The 19495-nt window shown below is 40.4% G+C and overlaps 2 protein-coding genes across 8 annotated transcripts in view; one reads left to right on the plus strand and one right to left on the minus strand.

Annotated features, from left to right (window-relative positions):
- The window catches only part of LOC147583279 (uncharacterized), a 401534-nt gene extending 399700 nt beyond the window's left edge, over nucleotides 1–1834 (minus strand). For all 7 annotated transcript variants that reach the window (XR_015248033.1, XR_015248034.1, XR_015248031.1 and 4 more), the window contains exon 1: nucleotides 1515–1834. Coding sequence is in view for 1 of the 7 variants with exons in the window: in XM_086696777.1 (XP_086552903.1) it covers nucleotides 1515–1791 (277 nt within the window). In the remaining 6 variants the exon portion in view is untranslated. The remainder of the gene's footprint in view (nucleotides 1–1514) is intronic.
- Nucleotides 1707–17986, plus strand: SRI (sorcin). The gene is made up of 8 exons (XM_025929883.2): nucleotides 1707–1840; nucleotides 2810–2893; nucleotides 5007–5076; nucleotides 12186–12229; nucleotides 13030–13177; nucleotides 13439–13552; nucleotides 14991–15049; nucleotides 16657–17986. Exons 1-8 carry the CDS (start codon nucleotides 1790–1792, stop codon nucleotides 16681–16683), a joined length of 597 nt encoding a protein of 198 aa, XP_025785668.1. The 5' UTR covers nucleotides 1707–1789; the 3' UTR covers nucleotides 16684–17986.
- Nucleotides 17987–19495: the final 1509 nt, after the last annotated feature.

Consider the following 19495-nt stretch of genomic DNA (forward strand, 5'->3'; position numbering starts at 1 on the left):
ATGTGGCATATACATGTAATACAATTTTATCCAGACTTAAAAAGAAGGAAATCGTGTCATATGCTACAACATGGATAAATTTCAAGGACGTTATGCTAGGTGAAATAAGCCAATCACAAAAAGACAAATACTTCATTATTGTAATTATTGAGGTATCTGAGGTAATCAATCTCATAGAAACAAACAATGCTGGTTTTGAGGGGCTGGAAGAAGGAGCAAATGGGGAGTAGATGTTAATAGGTACAGATTTTCAGTCACACAGGATAAAAAGTCCTGGAGAACTGCTGTATAACACTGTGCATATTGTTAACAACACTGTATTGTACACTTAAACATTTGTTAAGAGGGTAGATCTCCTGTTCATTGTTCTTACCACACAAAAGGAAAAAAATAAGAAAAAAGAAAACTCCGCAGAGGCCAAGGACTCAAAAATTGCCTAATCTACCTCGATAATAGCTTTGGAATTTGAAAACAGTAATCTACTTCCTAAATCAAACATTAAACAGGTAATATATAGTTAATTTGATAGGTAACAACAGGGACTATTAAAGTTGTTCTCACAACTCAGGACTTACCATCTTTGGAGTTTGAGCAGCCAAAAAGAGGACTTGGAAGAGAGTTATACATTAGAAGAAAACAATGACCCTAGTGGGAACACAGCCCGGAAACTTGGAATGGAGGAACCCTGTCCACCATGGTGAACAGCAGGTCACCACACTCAACAGGTGCTCCAACATTTGTTAAATGTTTATGACTCAATTTTTCAGTGCAGCCTCCGTAGCAAATAATGTGAATGTTGCTCATCAGTGCATTTCTTAAAACGTTCAAATTCAGAAAAACATTCATGACTGAAATTACATGAAACCAAACCAAAAAAAAAAAAAAAATGTCACACCTGAATTGCTCACATCAGACTGTTCAACGAGGGTGAAAAGAAAAATGCATGAAGAGAACCATTTCCTGAATCTGCCTAAAAGAATAGTTCTAACCTTTCACCTTCCTGAATATTTACCAGGGCACTCTTAGCTTGCCCTAAACTTTTCTTGTATACAAAGTGGCTGAGTAATTTTAGAGAAGGGGGAATTGTTTCGCCTGAATCATCGAGATAATTCAAACAACTCATTTTCTAAGAACCTGGGCGGGGTTGCCTTGCCAGTCAATGCCCTCCATCCTTCCCAGGCCATATGACACCCAGCTTAACCAAGAGTTGACCGCGTCCCCTAGCAAGAAAACAGGCCGGTGTTCAGTGAAATGTGCAACCGCAAACCAAAGGCTCGCTTGCACACAGTTCCTGAAGTTTATTCCTGTTTTCCAAGGGCGTTTTCTTATTTTGATTTTCCAACGTCTCCTTCCCTCACAGGCATCTAAGAGCTGTCCTAATGCATCCAGCTCCTTCCCTGCAAAACTACACTCCGCTTAGAGCCGGGCGGCCCAGACTAACGAAGTTGGTTAAAATGTTCAAAAGTATCAGAATATAGCCGAGTTAGGAAGAAATAACCCCCGAGGCACCGTACTGGTGTTGGAATGTGCCATTCGTTTCGCAGGGAGGAATGCCACCGGCGTGAACTGCGTCGCAAGTCCCAGGCACTTGCGGGAACCTGGCTTGGGCGCGACCCCGGCACAGGAAGCGCGGAGCCACGCGGTGCGCGCGCAGAGGGCTGAGGCGGGAGCTGAGCGCCGAGCGGGAGGGGGCTCCGGCGCGCGTCCCCCGCTGCCCGCATGGTGCGTTCCGGGGCGGCCCCGGCGGGAGGGTGAGGGCGGTGGCGGTGGCGGCGGCGCAGTCTGCACCATGGCGTACCCCGGGCACCCTGGCGCCGGCGGCGGGTACTACCCAGGCGGGGTAAGTGCAGCCCGCGCGGCTGGTGGCCCGGGCGCAACCCTGGGACACCGCGGACGCCGAGAGGCTACGCTGGACAACTCCGCGGGGCGGATCCGCGGGAGCCTCCCGCCCCTACCCCGGGCTTCTCCCTGCCCGCTGCCTCGCCCCAGGCCGCTGCCTTTTGGCCTCATCCTGGGGCTCCCTCCTTTTCCGCGTCCCTTCGCCCTGCGGGTGGCTGCGTGGGGCCGAGGCGCGGGTGGGCTTTGATCCAAGAAGCCCACCCTGTGACTTCGGGACACGCGGCGTGAAATTGTGCAAATTCGCTTCCTTCCCCTCCGGGTTTCCCCTGAGAGCAACAGCCATTTTAATCTCGAATGGCCCGGGGATCCACCTTCCATCTTTAAAAGAAAGTAGGATTAAAAGAGAAGTTGGGGAAAGAAAGGCCGCTAGAGTAAAAGCCTTCCGGGAGGAAGGCCGCCTCGCTGGGTGCCTGGGATGTGCGTCGTCGTGGGAACTGTTTCTGAATGTTCCTTCGCCGCGCCTCCTCGCCCAGGTGCTCGCCGCCAAATAGCCTAACCGAGACACCTAAGCACGGCCTAGGCTACACCTGTCTCAAAATGCTTCAAAACACCATAATCGTTGTAAAAGGAAAAGGAAGACAATTCCGAGCTCTGCCCTTAAGTTGCTTGCCTAGGCTGCATTTAATCAGTAACCTGCAGGTTAATTGGGATTTTGAAAGTTGCTTCGCTCATGCAGATGTCACTATTCGGGACATCTCATTTTGGTCCAGGCTGCCAGTTTTTACACTGTGATGGAGCGGGAATGAAAGAAAAGGGGTGGGATGATTGCAGTTAGAGCGTGCTGGTGGTGGGGAGGTGAACCATGGATGTGAAGGGCCGGCGTTTGCCTAGCTTTGCACAAAGGCATTCAGTGGTGAAAGAATAACACTGGATTCAGTGGGATGATGCTTTTGTGTTTGTTGTTTTACAGTATGGAGGGGCTCCCGGAGGGCCTACGTTTCCCGGACAAACTCAGGATCCACTGTATGGTTACTTTGCTGCTGTAGCAGGACAGGTTAGCTTTTTCCGTTAATATTAAAGAATCGTCAGAGTCTTCATTTGTATTAGCTGTTGTTAGAGTGGCATGGAAAAAAGAACTCTCCTCTGGAAAAGAATCCCTTTGCTTGTGGAAAGAAAAGAAGAGAGAAAGAATGAAGTTTATAGTCAGTTACTTATTTCTGCATATTCAGAACAAATTAGGACAAAGTGTTACCTGTATTTATGTTAGTTCACTTCAAGACTAAATTTGTGATTGAATTAATGCCAGAATGAACAAAATAAAGGGCAATAAATGTACTGTGAGGATCTGTAAAGTAGAAAGATGTTTTTAGAACAATGAATTGTCAGGGTCCATGGTGGTTTACAGAGAATAAATTCCAGATCTGGTGAACACAAACCCTTGTTAGTACGGTTTACAGACATGTGCCAGTAATCATGTAGTCAGATTCTAATGGACGCTTTCTTTGGATTGAATTTGTTAATCAATTACCCCCTGAGGAAATAGGTACTTATGTTAAAAACTTACCAGCTTCAACATGAGAAAGTTACTTACTATTCCCTTACTATCAGGAAGTGAATCTTGTGCACAGTTTACTTTCTCTTTGATGCTGATGCTGTTACTAGGTCAGCTCTTCCATGTCCGTATAAGGTGTTGTGGCTTGTTGACCCAGAGAGAGAATTAAGTGGGCTCCTGGAGACCTTTGACTTGTCTATATTGTGTGGTAGGACAGGCGGTGGTGTACATTGAGGAAGGACACTTCCCTAGCTCACCACGCCACTGTGTATGGTAAATTCACTGCTGGTAGAACCCAGTCCTCTCCAGAAGGGATGTTTGCTCTTTTGTCTTGGCATTTACCTTTGTTTTGATCAAAAGCAAGAAACAGCACAGTCTTAATGTGAAGAAGCTGTAGAAAATTGTGGGATAAAAATTCAAGACCGCCTTGCAGAAAAGCATTCTAAGAACTATAGCTCAAGAAATTGAATGGAAAATTGAGTCCAAAACCGAAAGAGCTTCCCTTTAAGTATCTGCTTAATCAGTTAATGATCTGTATCTCTGAAACCACAAGACAGGGCAAAGCTCAAGACTTGTGTTCTTAGATTGCCTGTGCCTCCAGCCCTGTAAGTGACCCCACCTGCTTCTCTTGCAGCAGCCTGGGCCTACCCCTACATCAGCATAGCCATTGTCTTTCAAATTATTGATCCTGCTCTGCACTTAGAAGTTACAATCCTCATGGACGTGAGGGATTTAGGTATTTTATTTTTAAATCCCTAAAAACAACATATATCTAGTTGTGAACTTGGTTAGCCAATAAATAGGCACTGGGAACCTGTATCTTCCAGATATAATTGTAGTTCTGAAAAAAACCATTCACCTCATCATAAACCAAGGTGATCACAAAGGCCTCTGTTTTATCCAGACTTTTTATTCATGGCTGTTACATTTGTATGCTGCTATGCCTTTACCACCCCCGCCCCCCACAAAAAAATAGCTAGAAAGAGGAATAAGACTTTAAAGCAACTATATAAATAATTTTAAATGCTTAAATGGCAGTTTCCTAGCTCAGACTAAAAGAAGAGTAGTTCAAGACAGAAACTAATTTCATTCACACATTAAAAAAAAACTTGTGTATCAGAAGAAGAAACTGAATTTACCTCAGTGTTTCATTAAAAAGACCAACCTTCCGCTTGAAAATTTAATCCCAAATCTAATTGAGGAACTTAGAGGAATGATGAGAAGATAATGTTAATACTAAAGTAGAGGTGTAAGCAGCTTTCCAACCTTGTGAATTCGTATGTAATAATTATTTAAAATAGAGTCTGAAATTGAATGCCCACTTAAGTATCACGAAATGTATTTTGTTTGTTTGTTTATGGCCCTAAGTATGCATTTGTGGAAGAGGACTTAACTATTTGTTTCTCTTTCATTATTATTTTTGAAAGTAGAATTGGGAAAGGAATGCCTATGTTTGGAAGGCATTCTTTTTTCCAAAAAAAAAAAAGGTCTTACGCATGAAAATGCTCATTTTCTTTGTCATTGCTAAAATAATATACGAAAGTAAACAAAGAACTTGAAGGTACAAATCATTATTGTAATTTGTCTTCCTATTTTTTTTTTTTTTTTTCAAAAGGATGGGCAGATAGATGCTGATGAATTGCAGAGATGTCTGACACAGTCAGGCATTGCTGGAGGATACAAACGTAAGTTGACAATCCCACAGTACTCTTCTGTTTCGTATTTTAACTTCCTTATGATTATAGCCTCCAAGGAAATTGGGCTTTTCTGATCCAGCATAATTTAGAATTTCAAAAGCTAATTTTGGTTGTTTATTATCACAAAATGTGAATTTGAAAACAGCTGTTAATAAATCATTCTACACTACCTGCCCGTTTAGCGGGTCCATTGGATTTGGAACCTTTGGAAGCAATGAGATGGGCAGCGTGGTCTCCTTCACAGAGGACGAGGTGAGGTGCTGAAATGAAATCTGCTAGGTCAGGTGTCATTAATGGCAGGAGCTAACATTTACAACTGACCATTTGCCAAGAGTTGACTGTCCTGAGGCTGATGGCACTTAGGACTTTGAGTGCCTGGTCCTGTGCAGCTGCTCCCCAAATGGCCTGTCCTGCGCTCCTAGTTCTGAGTGGTCATTCCTGTCCCGCGTTCCCTGCAGTGGCTGGTCCCCACCCCTGGTCCTCAGGAAAGCGGTTCTGCATTCATGGGCTCTGAGCATGCTGCTGGCAACATGAGCGCTTGCCATGACATCCCCCAGGTCTTTCTTCATTTTTTTCTGCTTCAGAGAATGTGGGCAGGCTATGTTGGAAGTGCCCTTCCTAATTTCTTAACTCTTTGCACTAGTCTTCCTTCTGCCCTCGTCCTCAGTTCTGCCACCTTATAATTCAGTGCTTACACCACCTTCCTGCCTTTTGAAAGAGCTCTTTGCCACGAGCTACAGATGGGGAATGATTGCAGAAGTACTGCATCTTATCAGTGCCTCTCATCATCCCATGTACATCCTACTTGCTTCTTTTCCAATCGGATCCTGACCCTGACAGATCCATAAGGTAGAAAGTAGTGTCTTGACTTGCTAACTTCTTTGCCTGTTGTTAATGGGGACAAAACATCAAATCAGAGCCTTAGCTGTTGGTAAATTGTGAATTAAAATACTCAAACTACAGGGGTGCCTGAGTGGCTCAGTTGGCTAAACGTCTGACTCTTGGTTTTGGCTCAGGTCATGATCTGTTGGTTTGTGAGTTCAAGCCCTGCGTCAGGTTCTATGCTGACAGTGCAGAGCCTGCTTGGAATTCTCTCTCTTTGCCCCTACTGCGTGATCTGTCTCTCTCAAAATAAATAAATAAACTTTAAAAATAAAATGCTCGAGCTAGAAGTCACACATGAAGATTTATAGTCGCATTTTCTTTGACTGTTTGACATGGCATATTTACTAGATGGCTCTCTTCTTAAACTATTTGCATTTCTATTTTTATCCTTTGTATTATATGACTTAAGTATCCTATTAACAATATTTCCTAGTTGGAGGAATTAATATGAAAGAGGAACCGTTTGCATTTCTCATTTAATCTGGTCCTAAACAAAAGAAGCACTTTCTAGATTTGGGAATTTTTTTTTTTTTTAAGTGTTGTAGGGAATACATTTAAAGTGTTAAATGTTAACCTCAAGCAGTTGGGGCTAGTGAACATAGCAGGTTTAATAGGGTTTATGAAAGTGAGCTGTGTAGCAACATAAACTATTACTCTGTACCCTTTCGGTAGAAGAGGTGTGGCAGGTTTTAAAATCTGACTAACAAATGGGCTGTGTATCCTGGGAGAACAGTCCTTTTAAAAATTTCATATGAGGAGGCGCCTGGGTGGCTCGTCAGTTAAGCGTCCGACTCTTGGTTTCAGCTCAGGTCATGGTCTCATGGTTCGTGGGTTTGAGCCGTGCATAGTTTCTGTGCTGATAGTGCAGAGCCTGCTTGGAATTCTCTCTCCCTCTCTCTGCCCCTCCCCTGTTCATGTTCTCACTCTCTCTCAAAATAAATAAACTTAAAAAAAATTTTTTTTTAATTTCGTGTGAGAAAATCATGTTTAGTGATGGCCTTAGAGCAGTGAGTTATAGGGAAGACATTTCCTGAGTCATCAGAGCCATGTGATTGAATTAATTTGCTTACCATCCTCTGGTTGTGGAGGCTGTAATAAATCACAAAACCATCCTGCTTGTGAAGTGTCACAGTGAGTTTCATGATACAGAAATTATACAGCCATTGGTGTTTTTTAAACCCAGCTTCCAAACCAAAAAGTACAGGTGGAGGTGGAATGAGGAACAGAGAGTATTCCAGCCTAGTTCCTACAGTCATCTTCTCCAGCTTAAAAGGAACCGGTCATACTCAGAAGTGGAGTTGATAAGAGACGTTGCTCTAGTCTGTAAGATAGTAATTCAGCTTCTTTTTTTCCCCCTTGAGTGTAGCTGTTACTCTATGGTAAGGCTGAGAGAAACAACTGAAGATAATGTTTTCCTGCTAGGTCCATTACATTTTGGATTTCTACTAGAAGAAAAGATGTATGAGGCATTTTAGTAGAATGAACAGGAGAAGGGAGAGAGTAAAAATAAAATGATCAAAGACTCTTGAAGCTATTTAAAATAGAATAGCACTAGTAAAAGCTATTTCTTGGGACACCTAGGTGGCTCAGTAGGTTAAGCATCCAACCCTTGGTTTCGGCTCAGGTCATGATCTCACAGTTCGTGAGTTTGAGCCCCATGTAGGGCTCTGCACTTAACAGCACAGAGCCTGCTTCGGATTCCCTTGTCTCCCTCTTTCTTTGCCTCTCCCCTGCTCACACGTGCTGGGTGTGCACGTGTGCTCTCAAAGTAAATTTTAATAAATAAAAGCAAACTATTTCTGGAGAAAAATAAAATTAAAATTGAGCAAGAGTTTTCCCTACCCAAACTTCTGTGACATCAGTGTTCTAGTTCCATTAGAACTGTCTGGAATAGTGAATTTTCTGTCATTCACTTTTGTTGCCTGCCCATCACGTTCCCTCTTTTAAACCCTTCTCACAAAAGATGACCAGATTTTTGGGCTTCCTGACACATCCTCTAACCTGTTAGTTTCTTCTTCTAAAATTCTTTGGTAGCTCCTTGGTACCTGTAAAACAAAACCTAAACACCTTAGTAGGAATTCAAGATCTTCTAATGTAGCCTCATCAAACATACTTCCTCCCACTTACTTTGCTTGGCCTGCACTTTCCTGATTCACTTTGCTTATACTGGTCCATAGCTCTACTTAACTGTCCCCAAATGTCCCTCATCTTTCCTGTCATTCAAGGCTTGACTTAAATGCTGCTGCTTCTGTGAAGTGCTTCTTAGTAGGAAGGAGCCTCCTGCTCCTCAGTACTTCCTGGTACTGCTTACTGTCTCCATTATGGTTCACCACTCTCTACCTTGATTAAAGTTGCATGCATGCATGACTTCTCTTTTCCTTAGACTGTCAGCTAGGGCAGGATCCAGTTTTAATTTGTATCTCCAATGTTCTTGGTATCCTGGGCCCTGTACATAATGAGTACTTAACAGGCATTTGTTGAATTAATGAGTATGTAAGATTTCCTAAAATGGAGAAAGCATAGCTCTGTACCCTTATTGGTATTTTGACTTATGATTTGTCTTAAGGGATTATACAGTCCTTTTAAGTATCCATAAAAATGAGATTTTATTTTTAAAAACCTATCCTGCGTATACTGGTTGAGGGGAGTGTATAGCTGTCTACACAGGGATGAGGGGTCCTATCTATTCAGCTGTCTAACCAACACATTTTAATGGATATCATCATGTGCAAGGTGCCAGGCTGTGCACCCACAAGTGGTGCCTGTGGGACACAGTGAAAAGTGCTGGGATAAGTGAAGTAGAGAGGCTGTGAGCCCACATAGGAGAGGCACATAACCCAGAAAGTGGTCAGGATAGTTTTCCTGGCAGAACTGATGCCAAACTGAGGAGAAATGAAAGTCAAGCAGAAACCAGGCAGACCAAGAAGTGAGAGGGATAAAGGGCAGTTGTGCCCCAGGCAGATAGAACAGCATGTACTAAAGACCCACAGGTAAGGGGAAACATGTGCATGTGCAGTCAAAGAACTGGGAGAAATTGGCCGTGAAGATGGAATGTGAAGGTTGAATAAAGAGCAGGAAATTAGCTGGACTGGGAATATATGCATATGACTTCATATGCCACTTAGGTGCTTGGACTTCATCCTGACAGCAGTGGAACATGTCTACTGGGTTTTGTATAGAAGAGCACATACTGTTCTGGATGTAGCATAAAAACCAAATTGGGGGGCATGGGTATGGGGGGTGTGGAGCACGGGGACTCAGGGACACCTGTCAGGTGGCCATTGGAGTCATCAGATGAGTAAAATACTTCCTAAACCAGGGAAGTGATTGTGGAACTGGAAATGGATAGGTCCTAAAGCAATTTAGAAGGCGATTGAGGGGCACCTGGGTGATTCAGTCGGTTGAGCGTCCGACTTCAGCTCAGGTCATGATCTCGCAGTTTGTGAGTTTCATCCCCACATCATGCTCTGTGCTGACAGCTCAGAACCTGCTTCAGATTCTGTGCCTCCCTCTCTCTCTCTGCCTCTTCCCAGCTTGTGCTCTGTCTCTCTCTCTCAAAAATAAACATTAAAAAAAGAAGAAGAAGAAGGTGATTGAATATCAGGGGACAGGGAACTGGGGACACTCCCTGGTTTCTGGCTTGGGTGACTGAGTGGATGATGTTACTTGTAGCACTTGGGACACAGGGAAGCTGTCTGCCTTACAGCCCCTCAAAATCCTTGACTTAAAGTCAGACACAAGTGGATCTGCCTCTTGGTTGACAGGCCCTCTAGAGCACTGGTTCCTAAACTTGAGCTGTGTCAGCATCACTGGATTGCTGGGCCCTGTCCTAGAATTTTTCATTTAGAAGTCTGAGGTAAGACCAGAGAATTTGCATCTGTAACAAGCTTCCAGAAGATTCAGGTGGTCCAGGTCCACCAGCTGTTTTTATGTGAAAATAAATCACCTGGGGATCTTATTTAAATGCAGATTCTGATTTTTTTGGTGTAGGTTAAAGGCCAAGATTCTGTAATTCTAAAAGGTCCCAGATGATGTTAACATGGCTGGTCCAGGAATCACACGTTGAGAAGAACAGTGGTCTCAACCTTGGCTGCTCACTGGAATCATTGAGAAGCTTTAAAAAAAAAACAGTCATGCCTTGGTTCCATGCTCAGGGATTCTCATTTAATTGCTCTGTGGTGATGGTGACAATACTGTATTGTATACTAGAAAATAGCTAAGAGAGTTGATCTTAAAAGTTCTCATCACACAGACAAAAAAGTTAACTATGTGAGGTGATGGATGTGTTAAATAACCTAATTATGGTTATCATTCTGCAGTATGTCCATATATGAGATCATTACATTATACACCTTAAACTTACAGAATGTTATTTGTTAATTATATCTCCGTAACACTGAGGGGAAAATAACTGTTCTGTGGTGCAGCCCCAGTATTAGGATCTTTTAAAGCTTTTGGGTGATTCTGATAAGCACCTGGGATTGAAAACCATTGGTCTAGATCAGAGAGACTTCGTGCCTCCACACAACTTAAAAGTCAGAATGAAGAATCAACCAACTCTTTCTCAAAAGTGTGTAGAAGTGTTGCTTCCTGTCACCTCAGAGACCTGTATCTGTGGATTAGATGGAGTTTGAAGGGCCAAAACAGAGATAGTCCTCCACCTTTTATTTCATGTTCCCGAGTATGCCAAACACAGGAATCTGTTAAAAGTGGACAATTTATAGTTTATACTGTTTGGAAACACTACAGTACTGAGAGTTAGCTCAGATGTATTTGAAATTCAGTTTGTTGGAGATAAAAATGAAGCTAGTAAGAGCTGTAAAAATGTTAGTTCTGTGTGCCTCTCAACAAACTTGCAGAATTTATGCCAGCTTTGCCCACCTGACCTTTGTCCCTTCTGCCTTCTAGCCTTCTAGCTTCTTTGTACCTATATATTTCCCCAGTCATTGATTCTCATGAACAGAATGGAAGATGCAAGGAATTTTTTCTTTATATTTGCTAATGCTTAGGTAGGTCATCAGTAGGCCCATTAACTAGTAAATATATTCTAGTGTATTTTTCTAAGTGTCGTATAGAAATGTCCTCAGAATATATTCAAGCTGTACAAAAACTCAAAAGGCTTCCGAATCGTGGTCATCACTGAATTGGTCATTATATCGTATTCCAGAGTGCTCTTACTTAACACTGTTCTAGCAAGCATATTTATCTGGTTTCGTATATAAACTTACTGTATATAAAAAGGTGTCATAAGCTATATGAGGTAGGAGGTAGTTCAGTGTGTGACATTAAAGGGGAAAGAAAGGTAAACAAATGAACTAGTGACACAGAACAAACAAAACCAGCAATTGATAGTCAGGAGTAGAAATGTAGTAACCCTATCTTCCCACTCACCATGGTGAATATAATAAATTATGGTTCATTATGGTGAATTAAACTCACTATATTACAGTTTCAAAAGCAAAAAAGTATATAAAACTTTTTTAAAAAGACTATATTAGCGGCACCTGAGTGGCTCAATTGGCTAAGTGTCCGACTTAGGCTCAAGTCATGATCTCACAGTTCGTGGGGTCGAGCCCCGTTTTAGGCTCTGTGCTGATAGCTCAGAGCCTGGAGCGTGTTTCAGATTCTGTGTCTTCCTCTCTCTGTCCTTCCCCCGCTCGTGCTCTGGCTCTCTCTGTCTCTCAAAAAAAAATAAATGGTAAAAAAAATTTATTTTAAGACTGTATTATAGAAAATGTATGCCTATCTAAAAACAGAGATAATTATTACGAACTTCCATGCACCTGTCACCCAGCTTCAACAATTACCAGTGTGTTGTTATTCTTAGTTCATGTGTAATCCTGTCTGTTTTCTTTTGAAGCTCATTCCAGATATCTTAACATTCATTTCATCTACAAATAACTTCAGTATATACTTTTCTAAAAGATAAGGACATTTCCCTCGCCAACTTCAAAGCCATTATCATACCTAAAAATATTAATAGTACAATGCAATACTTTTTTTTAAAAGATTTCTATTAAAGTTATTAAAATCAAATTTGGGTTCTGCAAGGAATCCCCTCTATCTGGAAAAAATCTGCTTCAAAACTCCCATGTTGTTTAGCGTATAAAAATAAGATTGTGTAAATAAATAGTCATTTTCCTAATTAATTTGAATATATGCAATATAATATGAATTTTTGAAACTATTATGTGCTTTTTTTGATTTAACAGCTTTTAACCTGGAGACTTGTCGGCTTATGGTATCAATGCTGGATGTATCCTTTACTTTGATTGATGTCTAGAGTGTTTTTTTCTGATCACCCTCCCCCCCCCAAAAAAAATTCTTCCTAAAAGAATTTATCTAGGAATTAATACCCAGTAAACACAAGGTGACAGATGACCACAAAAAAAGTTTTCTGAAATCATTAGCTTTTAAGATGTAGTTTGGTGTGAAAAAGGAAAGGAGCTCAGTAAATAGAATGTTGGTTCCTCAAGAATTCAAGGAAGCATCAGAGAACACCTATAGAAATCAGGGTGGTCTGGCAAGGTATTTTGCTTTAACAGTGAGCTAGGCATGATTCACACCTGACCTTCAGGCGGTGGAATTTCTCACATCACAGTTACTGCACTCAGGTTAGCTATTGGTGACCCTGCAGTGCCTTTCATCCCACCTCATTTTCCAAAAGTGAAAACCCTGGGTCTGGAAGGGCCCAGCAAAGGAATGTTAAAGCCAAGACCCCAGGACCCTAGCAGCATCGCCTGGGGCGCCAAGAAAGTGCGGCACAGTTCCAGGAACTCTTGTTTTTTACATGTGGCTCACAGTGGCCACATTATTTCATTGTAATCACCTCACGTAGATTGTCTTTTTCCCACAGTGGAAATACGTACTCAGCTTTTCTCCCTAGGCCCTTCTTATTATCTCATTGGAATATGTTTTTATTATATCACACTAAGAAGAACATACAACATTTTTAACCTTTTTAGCAGAAAGATCATTATATTCCCTTATCCTTGATCTTGAACCGTTACAAAATGTTGCAAAATAAAGGTACTCTAATCCTTGATTATAATTCAGAGAGATATGTCAGGCACAATGGGTTTCAATGAATTTAAAGAACTCTGGGCCGTGCTGAACGGCTGGAGACAACACTTCACCAGTTTTGACAGTGACAGGAGTGGAACAGTGGACCCTCAAGAACTGCAGAAGGCCCTAACCACAATGGGTGGGTATGGCTAACTTGAGCCACCTGGTCGGCATAATTCTGTGTTAATTTCTAAAACTAAGTGCTATGGGAAGGCAGTTTCTGATTTCTAGAAGAAGTGTATATTCATAATTAAATACATAATACATAGTTGCTAGTGTGTATTCGTAATTAAAATGAGTGTGCCCCCAGTCTGAAAAAAATTGTGCTTGATTATTTTCAACGGTCTTCTTGTAATCCTTTCACGTTATTTTTTTCACTGGGTGATTTTCCTTCCTTCAGGATTTCGGTTGAGTCCCCAAGCTGTGAATTCAATTGCAAAACGATACAGCACCAATGGCAAGATCACCTTTGATGACTACATCGCCTGCTGTGTGAAACTGCGAGCTCTGACAGGTGTGTTCTTTGAGATGGTGTATCTCCAAGGGCCAAGAAGACACAATTTGCATGACATTTCATTTTCAGTGTTCTGAACTTCTTTCGTCCCTGATCACTCTTTCCACCCCCCCCATTTCAATGGCTTTTTTAACACTGCTATTAAACCTAACTAGCAGAGTAATTGTGTTTTTTGTTTTCAGAAATTCTTTCAGATTAGTGGTAATCTGCCATTAAAATAATCTTAACTTTCACAAAATGTTCCAAAATATGATAAGCTAATTTGTGCACTTTTGATCAGAGTCTGTGATTTCTCCCTATAATGTAAATATGTGAAGAGAGTAAAATTACTCATTTGTAGCTCTCTTTCCTAAGTCCTCTTGTTGGAAAGTAATTTCAAATGGTAGTCATTTAAATGGTAGTGATATTAAATGGTAGAACGTACTTCTTAGATGAGGCTATATTAGTAATCTCTACTTTTCTATCCCCTCTTTTTCTTTCTTTTGTATATTTTTGTTGTTCCAGTCTTCTCTTTAGTCTTTTTTACTCTTTTTAAAATGTGGTTTTGTAATTTTTTTTTTTTTTTTTTGCATCCTAACAAAAATTTGAGGTCAGTTTTTTTAATTTAAATTCAAGTTAGTTAACGTACAGTGTAGTAGTAGTTTCAGGAGTAGAATTTAGTGACTCGTCACTTACATATGACACCCAGTGTTCATCCCAACAAGTGCCCTCCTTAATGCCCATCACTCATTTAGCCCATTCCCCCTACCCATCTCTCCTGCAGCAACCCTCAATTTGTTCTCCGTATTTAAGAGTCTCATGGTTTGCCTCCCTCTCTGTTTTTTTCTTATTTTTCCTTCCTTTCCCGTATGTTCATCTGTTGTGTTTCTTAAATTCCACATATGTGTAAAATCATATTACATTTGTCTTTCTCTGACTTATTTCACTTAGCATAATATACTCTAGTTCCATCCACGTTGCAGGTAGCAAGATTTCATTCTTTTTGATTATTAAAGTAAATTCTTTTCAATAGCACAGAGCTCAGATAGGTGAAATATTTTATTACAGCCCGTTTGTCATATTAGGGACTCCCATCTATCCATTTCCTAATTAAACATTATCTATGTTATTAACAAGTTTGAAATTCTGTGTTTTCATCACAACTAAGTAATGGCCTTGGAGGTCACATGGCTTTTACTGACTTTGGGATAAGATGCTTTCTTCCAGCTGCACATTGAAAAAGATAGTTGACTAACTTCTACATTGTTGTATTACTTTGTTGTTTATTAAATTTATTCATGTTCATTGTAGTTGGCTTCTTTGCTGTGGTCTTTTGTTTATGTTAGCTGGTTTTACAACTCACATGTTTCTACAGTTTGAACCCAATGCCAAAATAAGTAACTATTGTGATTTCAGATGTTACAAAAATAACCATAAATTTTACTGTGGTGTTTTACAGACAGCTTTCGAAGACGGGATACTGCTCAACAAGGTGTTGTGAATTTCCCATATGATGATGTAAGTCTCCGTAAATTCACAATTGGGCATCCCTTTTGAAGTTAGCCATTAAGAGCATCTTAAGGATGCAGAGTAATGAAGGATTAAATGATCAGGAGTTACCATTCAAAATTTATCAATTTCATTTATTATTAGTCTTACTCATAGACCACTGTTTGATTCGCATTAAAAGACTTGGTTCAAAGCCCAACTGGTCTCACTTGCTGGTGGGGTCACTTAGGCAGGTTTCTTCATTGCTCCAAGACTATTTGAGGAGAGGAAGTAGTAATGCCTTCTTCCCTGGGCTGTTGTGAGATTTCAATCAGAAATGTCCCTGAAAACACCATGCAGATGTTGCTGTTTCTGGCTTCATTGAATAAATATCTCAGTCACTGAGAAGTAAATTTAACAACTCCAAGCTGTACTTGACACACCCATGTTCTTCATTGAGGCTATAAAGCACAAACTTAAGTTGCAATTTAAAACAATGTATTTACTAAACAGCCACACTAAATGTGATAGGACAAGGCAAGGCCGTGTAACCAATGTGAACATAGCCAGTTGTCATCTCTGATGGCATTAGCTGAATACACATAACATAACTAGGGAGATGCTTAGTTGTTCTATTTTTTGGTCAGCTATGGACTTTAAAAAATTGCTTTCAGAATAGCAGTCACTGTGATAACTGAATGTTCTAAAAAAGGTTTCTCTGCTACAAAATGCAAGGATGCACATATTTTCAGTTTGGCAGCTGCCACAGTTCAGATCATTTAAAAACGCTTATGTGTAAGTATGTTTATTTCTTCTGCTTAAAGGTGTGTTTTCATTAGTGTGTATCAGTGTCTCGGGTGACAGTCCTGTCATTCTTTCCAAAGATGGAAAAGCAGCCTATGGAATGGAAAGTGCATGGACTTTGGCCTCCGATGGGCCCTTAGGAGATTTTAAATGTTCCCTTTTATCTGAAAGTGATCATCAGCTCGGCCTTGTAGGAATGCTGTAGGGATTAGCATACACAGTGCCTCACTGGTGTCGGAAGAATGAGAAAGAAAATTGATAGAAAAGCAGAGTGTTGGTGTTTATGGTGAAGCAAACGTTTCACAGCAAATGCTGATGCCTCTCAACTTGGGTTTCTGAATTGCAGAGGAAAGGTCATATATTCCGTTTCTGTGTATACACATACTTGCATGCTAGGATTTATTTGCAATTAAGCAGATTTTAAGGGCATAACCTATTTAAAAGGTGCAGGTGCCAGAGCAGTGGGGTACTACTGTGTAGTTTGGAGGTCCTCAGGTGATTTAACAGTATCAACTGTTATTTCTGAGTGGGTACCTTTTACCATGACCATGACCATTACCATTTCTAGAGTCTGAGATATTTGGAATTTTAAATATTCTTTATCCATTGAAGTAGTCTGCTTTCTGTAAGAAGAGAAACCCACTCGATTTTCTATTAGACTGCTTCCCCTACAAACATGAACCTTTCTATCATGTACTTTTATTTTAGAAATGGATGTTTCTTGATCCATAATTCAGTTTAGGAAAACAAAATGTAAACTGCCGAAAAATAAGCTAGGGTGTATTCAGTGCCACAATGTGTGCAGGGTAACGTGGACTTGGTCTCTCTTTCAGTTCATTCAGTGCGTCATGAGTGTTTAAATCAAGAGGAAGCTGCATGAACATAACCGACATTCCGACTGGAGTCCTCTTTTGCCTTTGCCTTCAGTAACGTGTGTAACTTGCATCACTGCTTTTCCTTAAGGGCCGTCATAAAGGTTTATTACTTTATGTACAACTGAAGTATTTAGTACTGATAATAAATTCTTTGGAATTTTACTAATACAAGATCGGGTCTCTTATACCATTTAGAACTTCGTTGAGCCATTGTCAGTGATGCCTTATTTTGTTGCTGAGCCTCTTTTATGTAAATTTCAGCATGCAAAATGTTTAAGGCACATTATGTATTTTTCATTGTAAGATACTTTAAAATCTTCCCATCAGACTATATTGTTCTTATCTTTCCTAGAAGAGATTTTACATGGTATTGAAGGCCTTATGTGTGGAGTATTCTTATCATGTAAATGATTTATACCCTCTTGGATGCAGGAAAAAAAAACAACAACGAAAAACCATGATAATCCATGTCAGGCTTCACCTTAGTGGACACTTAAGAACAGGCTTTAAGGCTTACACATTTTTGATGGCCACACAATTGGACAGGGAGCATGAGTGATTATTTTCTGCCTCTTTAACACCTGTTGAACCATTTGAGTGGCAAATACTATCTGTCACCAAGTTTTTTTGTCATCATCCACCTAGACCTTTATTAACTGCACTTAAAAATCTTGTAAATTATGGGCTTAACTATGTAAAAAAAGAAAACTGATGGAAAGAAACCTAAGGGAATATATGAAAATATTAACTATGGTCATTTTTGGCTTATGAGATTCTAGGTGACTTGAATTTCCTTGATAGATTTTAGTATTTTCCAAGTTTTCTATAATGTGTGTGCTTTCCTTCTAAAATCAGAAGATAATTTTTAAAATATTGATAGATCCATTTTGAAAGGCCACGCATTCACACTCACATTATAAAATATACACAGAAAAAGGACTGGAAGAGAGACCAAGATATTGATGTTGCTACCACTGGCAGTCAGGGTCATGAGTTCATTTTCTTCCTTCTTACTATTGTTCCAAATAATCTCTGATAAGCAAGTATTGCATTTATAATGGAAGACTTTTTTTTTAATTTTTAAACCACGTGCTTTTAAGTAGGATCTGGAGTCCCAATACCGGCTGTGTCTCTTCCTGAATATGTAAATTAATCATCTCAGATAATCTCAGAGCCTCAGTTTCCCCATCTTTGCAAAGGAGATTAATACTCCATGGGATAGTTCTGAACATGAAAAAGTGCGTTGGTTTAATAAGCATCAATAAAGTTTCCGTTTCTTGGATTTAAAGCTGGTCTGGTTTGCTCTTTTTTGCGAGAGAGCACAAGAGGTGAAACATGATGCGGTTGGCCTATTTTCTCCCTGCCAGCAGCATATCTGTCTTATTTTAGGGCTCCAGTGTGATAGCTACCATTCAGATGATCAATTATTTGTCACCAATGAGAAAACATTTCTAAGCATCTTCAGCCTCATTTCACTTGGTTATTTTTTCAAATATTGCTAAAATATATTAAATTTATAAATATTTAGCCTTAAGTATGTCAAGTATTCCCACCTGGACTACATATGTGAGGCAGCCTGCTTTATATTACACAGTGTCTCTAGGTTTCACTCCAGATACACTGTTTGTGAGACCATAAAGCTTGGCATGAGCCTGAGCTTTCTAGCAAAGGGCTAAAGAAGGGTCAGAGGGCCAGGAGGCAGAGAACTCATTGTTAAAGCCCCAGTGCCTGCTGTTTGATTCAGACTCACTAGGATCCCATGAGGAAGGGATAGTTAAAGGAAATGGTCATTTCCTGGGTGACCCTAATGTGATAAGGAAGAAGGCCTACACTAGCCCAAAGTTACAGACCATGTTTGAACTATCCTCCTGCTCTGGTAAGTCCCACAGGGTGCTGCATCAATCATGGTTCTGAATTTGCTTTTTGGATAAATGCTCAAGTATTGCAAAACCGTGTCTCTTGAAACATTCAATTACTTCAGTTTTAATTATTGATACCTTGTAGCAATCTCCTTATCTCTTCCACTTCTGCTTTCATAGTGTCTTTCCAAAAGTGTGGAGCCTCATCTTCAGTATGTCCCCACAGTTAGAACGTTTCCTTCCCCTTGACAAATTTGACATATCCATCCGTGTTCTTCAGTTACAGCCAAAGTCTTCATTACAAGTGAATCTCGGGTTGCCTTATTCCTATTTTATGTTGGGTTCTGTGTTTCATTCACTATATACTTCCAGTGTAGTCTCACCCAATTCTTAAAACTGTTTCTTGATCTGTTCTTCTTAAAAGCATCTAGCTGGAGTATGGTCAAGCTGTGAGCCCGAGCTTGACTACTTCAATTATTTAGAGACGAAGTTCCTCAAAAAATGCCAACTCATCTTTGGAGATAATGTGAGTTAGTCTTGTATTTCAGGAGATTCATGATTTATAAAGTACCTATATGTAATCAGTTTTGATGCACTCCATTGGAATGTGGCTGCAGAAGCCGGATTTATACCACAGCAGCCCTATATAATTAACCACAGTCCTCTCTCCCTTTGAGCCAAAGTGGAGGTGAGACTGCATTTCAGCATGATGCTCCAGGTGGTACTGTCTGTCCATGAGAGGCATGTGAGCTAAAACTTGTGCTATCCCAACTAGACTTTGCTTTTGCTCACCTGAGTGTGTTACTGTTTCAGTGTTCATCTGAATTCTTCTATGCCTAAAATATTACAAATATAAGAAATGGAGCTATATGTAATCCTAAATTTTTTTAATCTAATAAACATACAAACTCTAGTCAATGACTTCTGTTATTCTCACG

This window comes from Puma concolor, chromosome A2 (assembly GCF_028749965.1).
Source record: "Puma concolor isolate L17-30 chromosome A2, mPumCon1.1.hap2, whole genome shotgun sequence".
Taxonomy (NCBI): Eukaryota; Metazoa; Chordata; class Mammalia; order Carnivora; family Felidae; genus Puma; species Puma concolor.

What these genes read in the sequence shown, in the direction of transcription:
- SRI (XM_025929883.2), top strand. Translation starts at nt 1,790, where the DNA reads ATGGCGTACCCCGGGCACCCTGGCGCCGGCGGCGGGTACTACCCAGGC. An exon ending in TTGCTGCTGTAGCAGGACAG is followed by an intron (nt 2,894 to 5,006) that starts GTTAGCTTTTTC and finishes TTTTTTCAAAAG; the next exon opens with GATGGGCAGATAGATGCTGA. An exon ending in TTATGGTATCAATGCTGGAT is followed by an intron (nt 12,230 to 13,029) that starts GTATCCTTTACT and finishes ATTATAATTCAG; the next exon opens with AGAGATATGTCAGGCACAAT.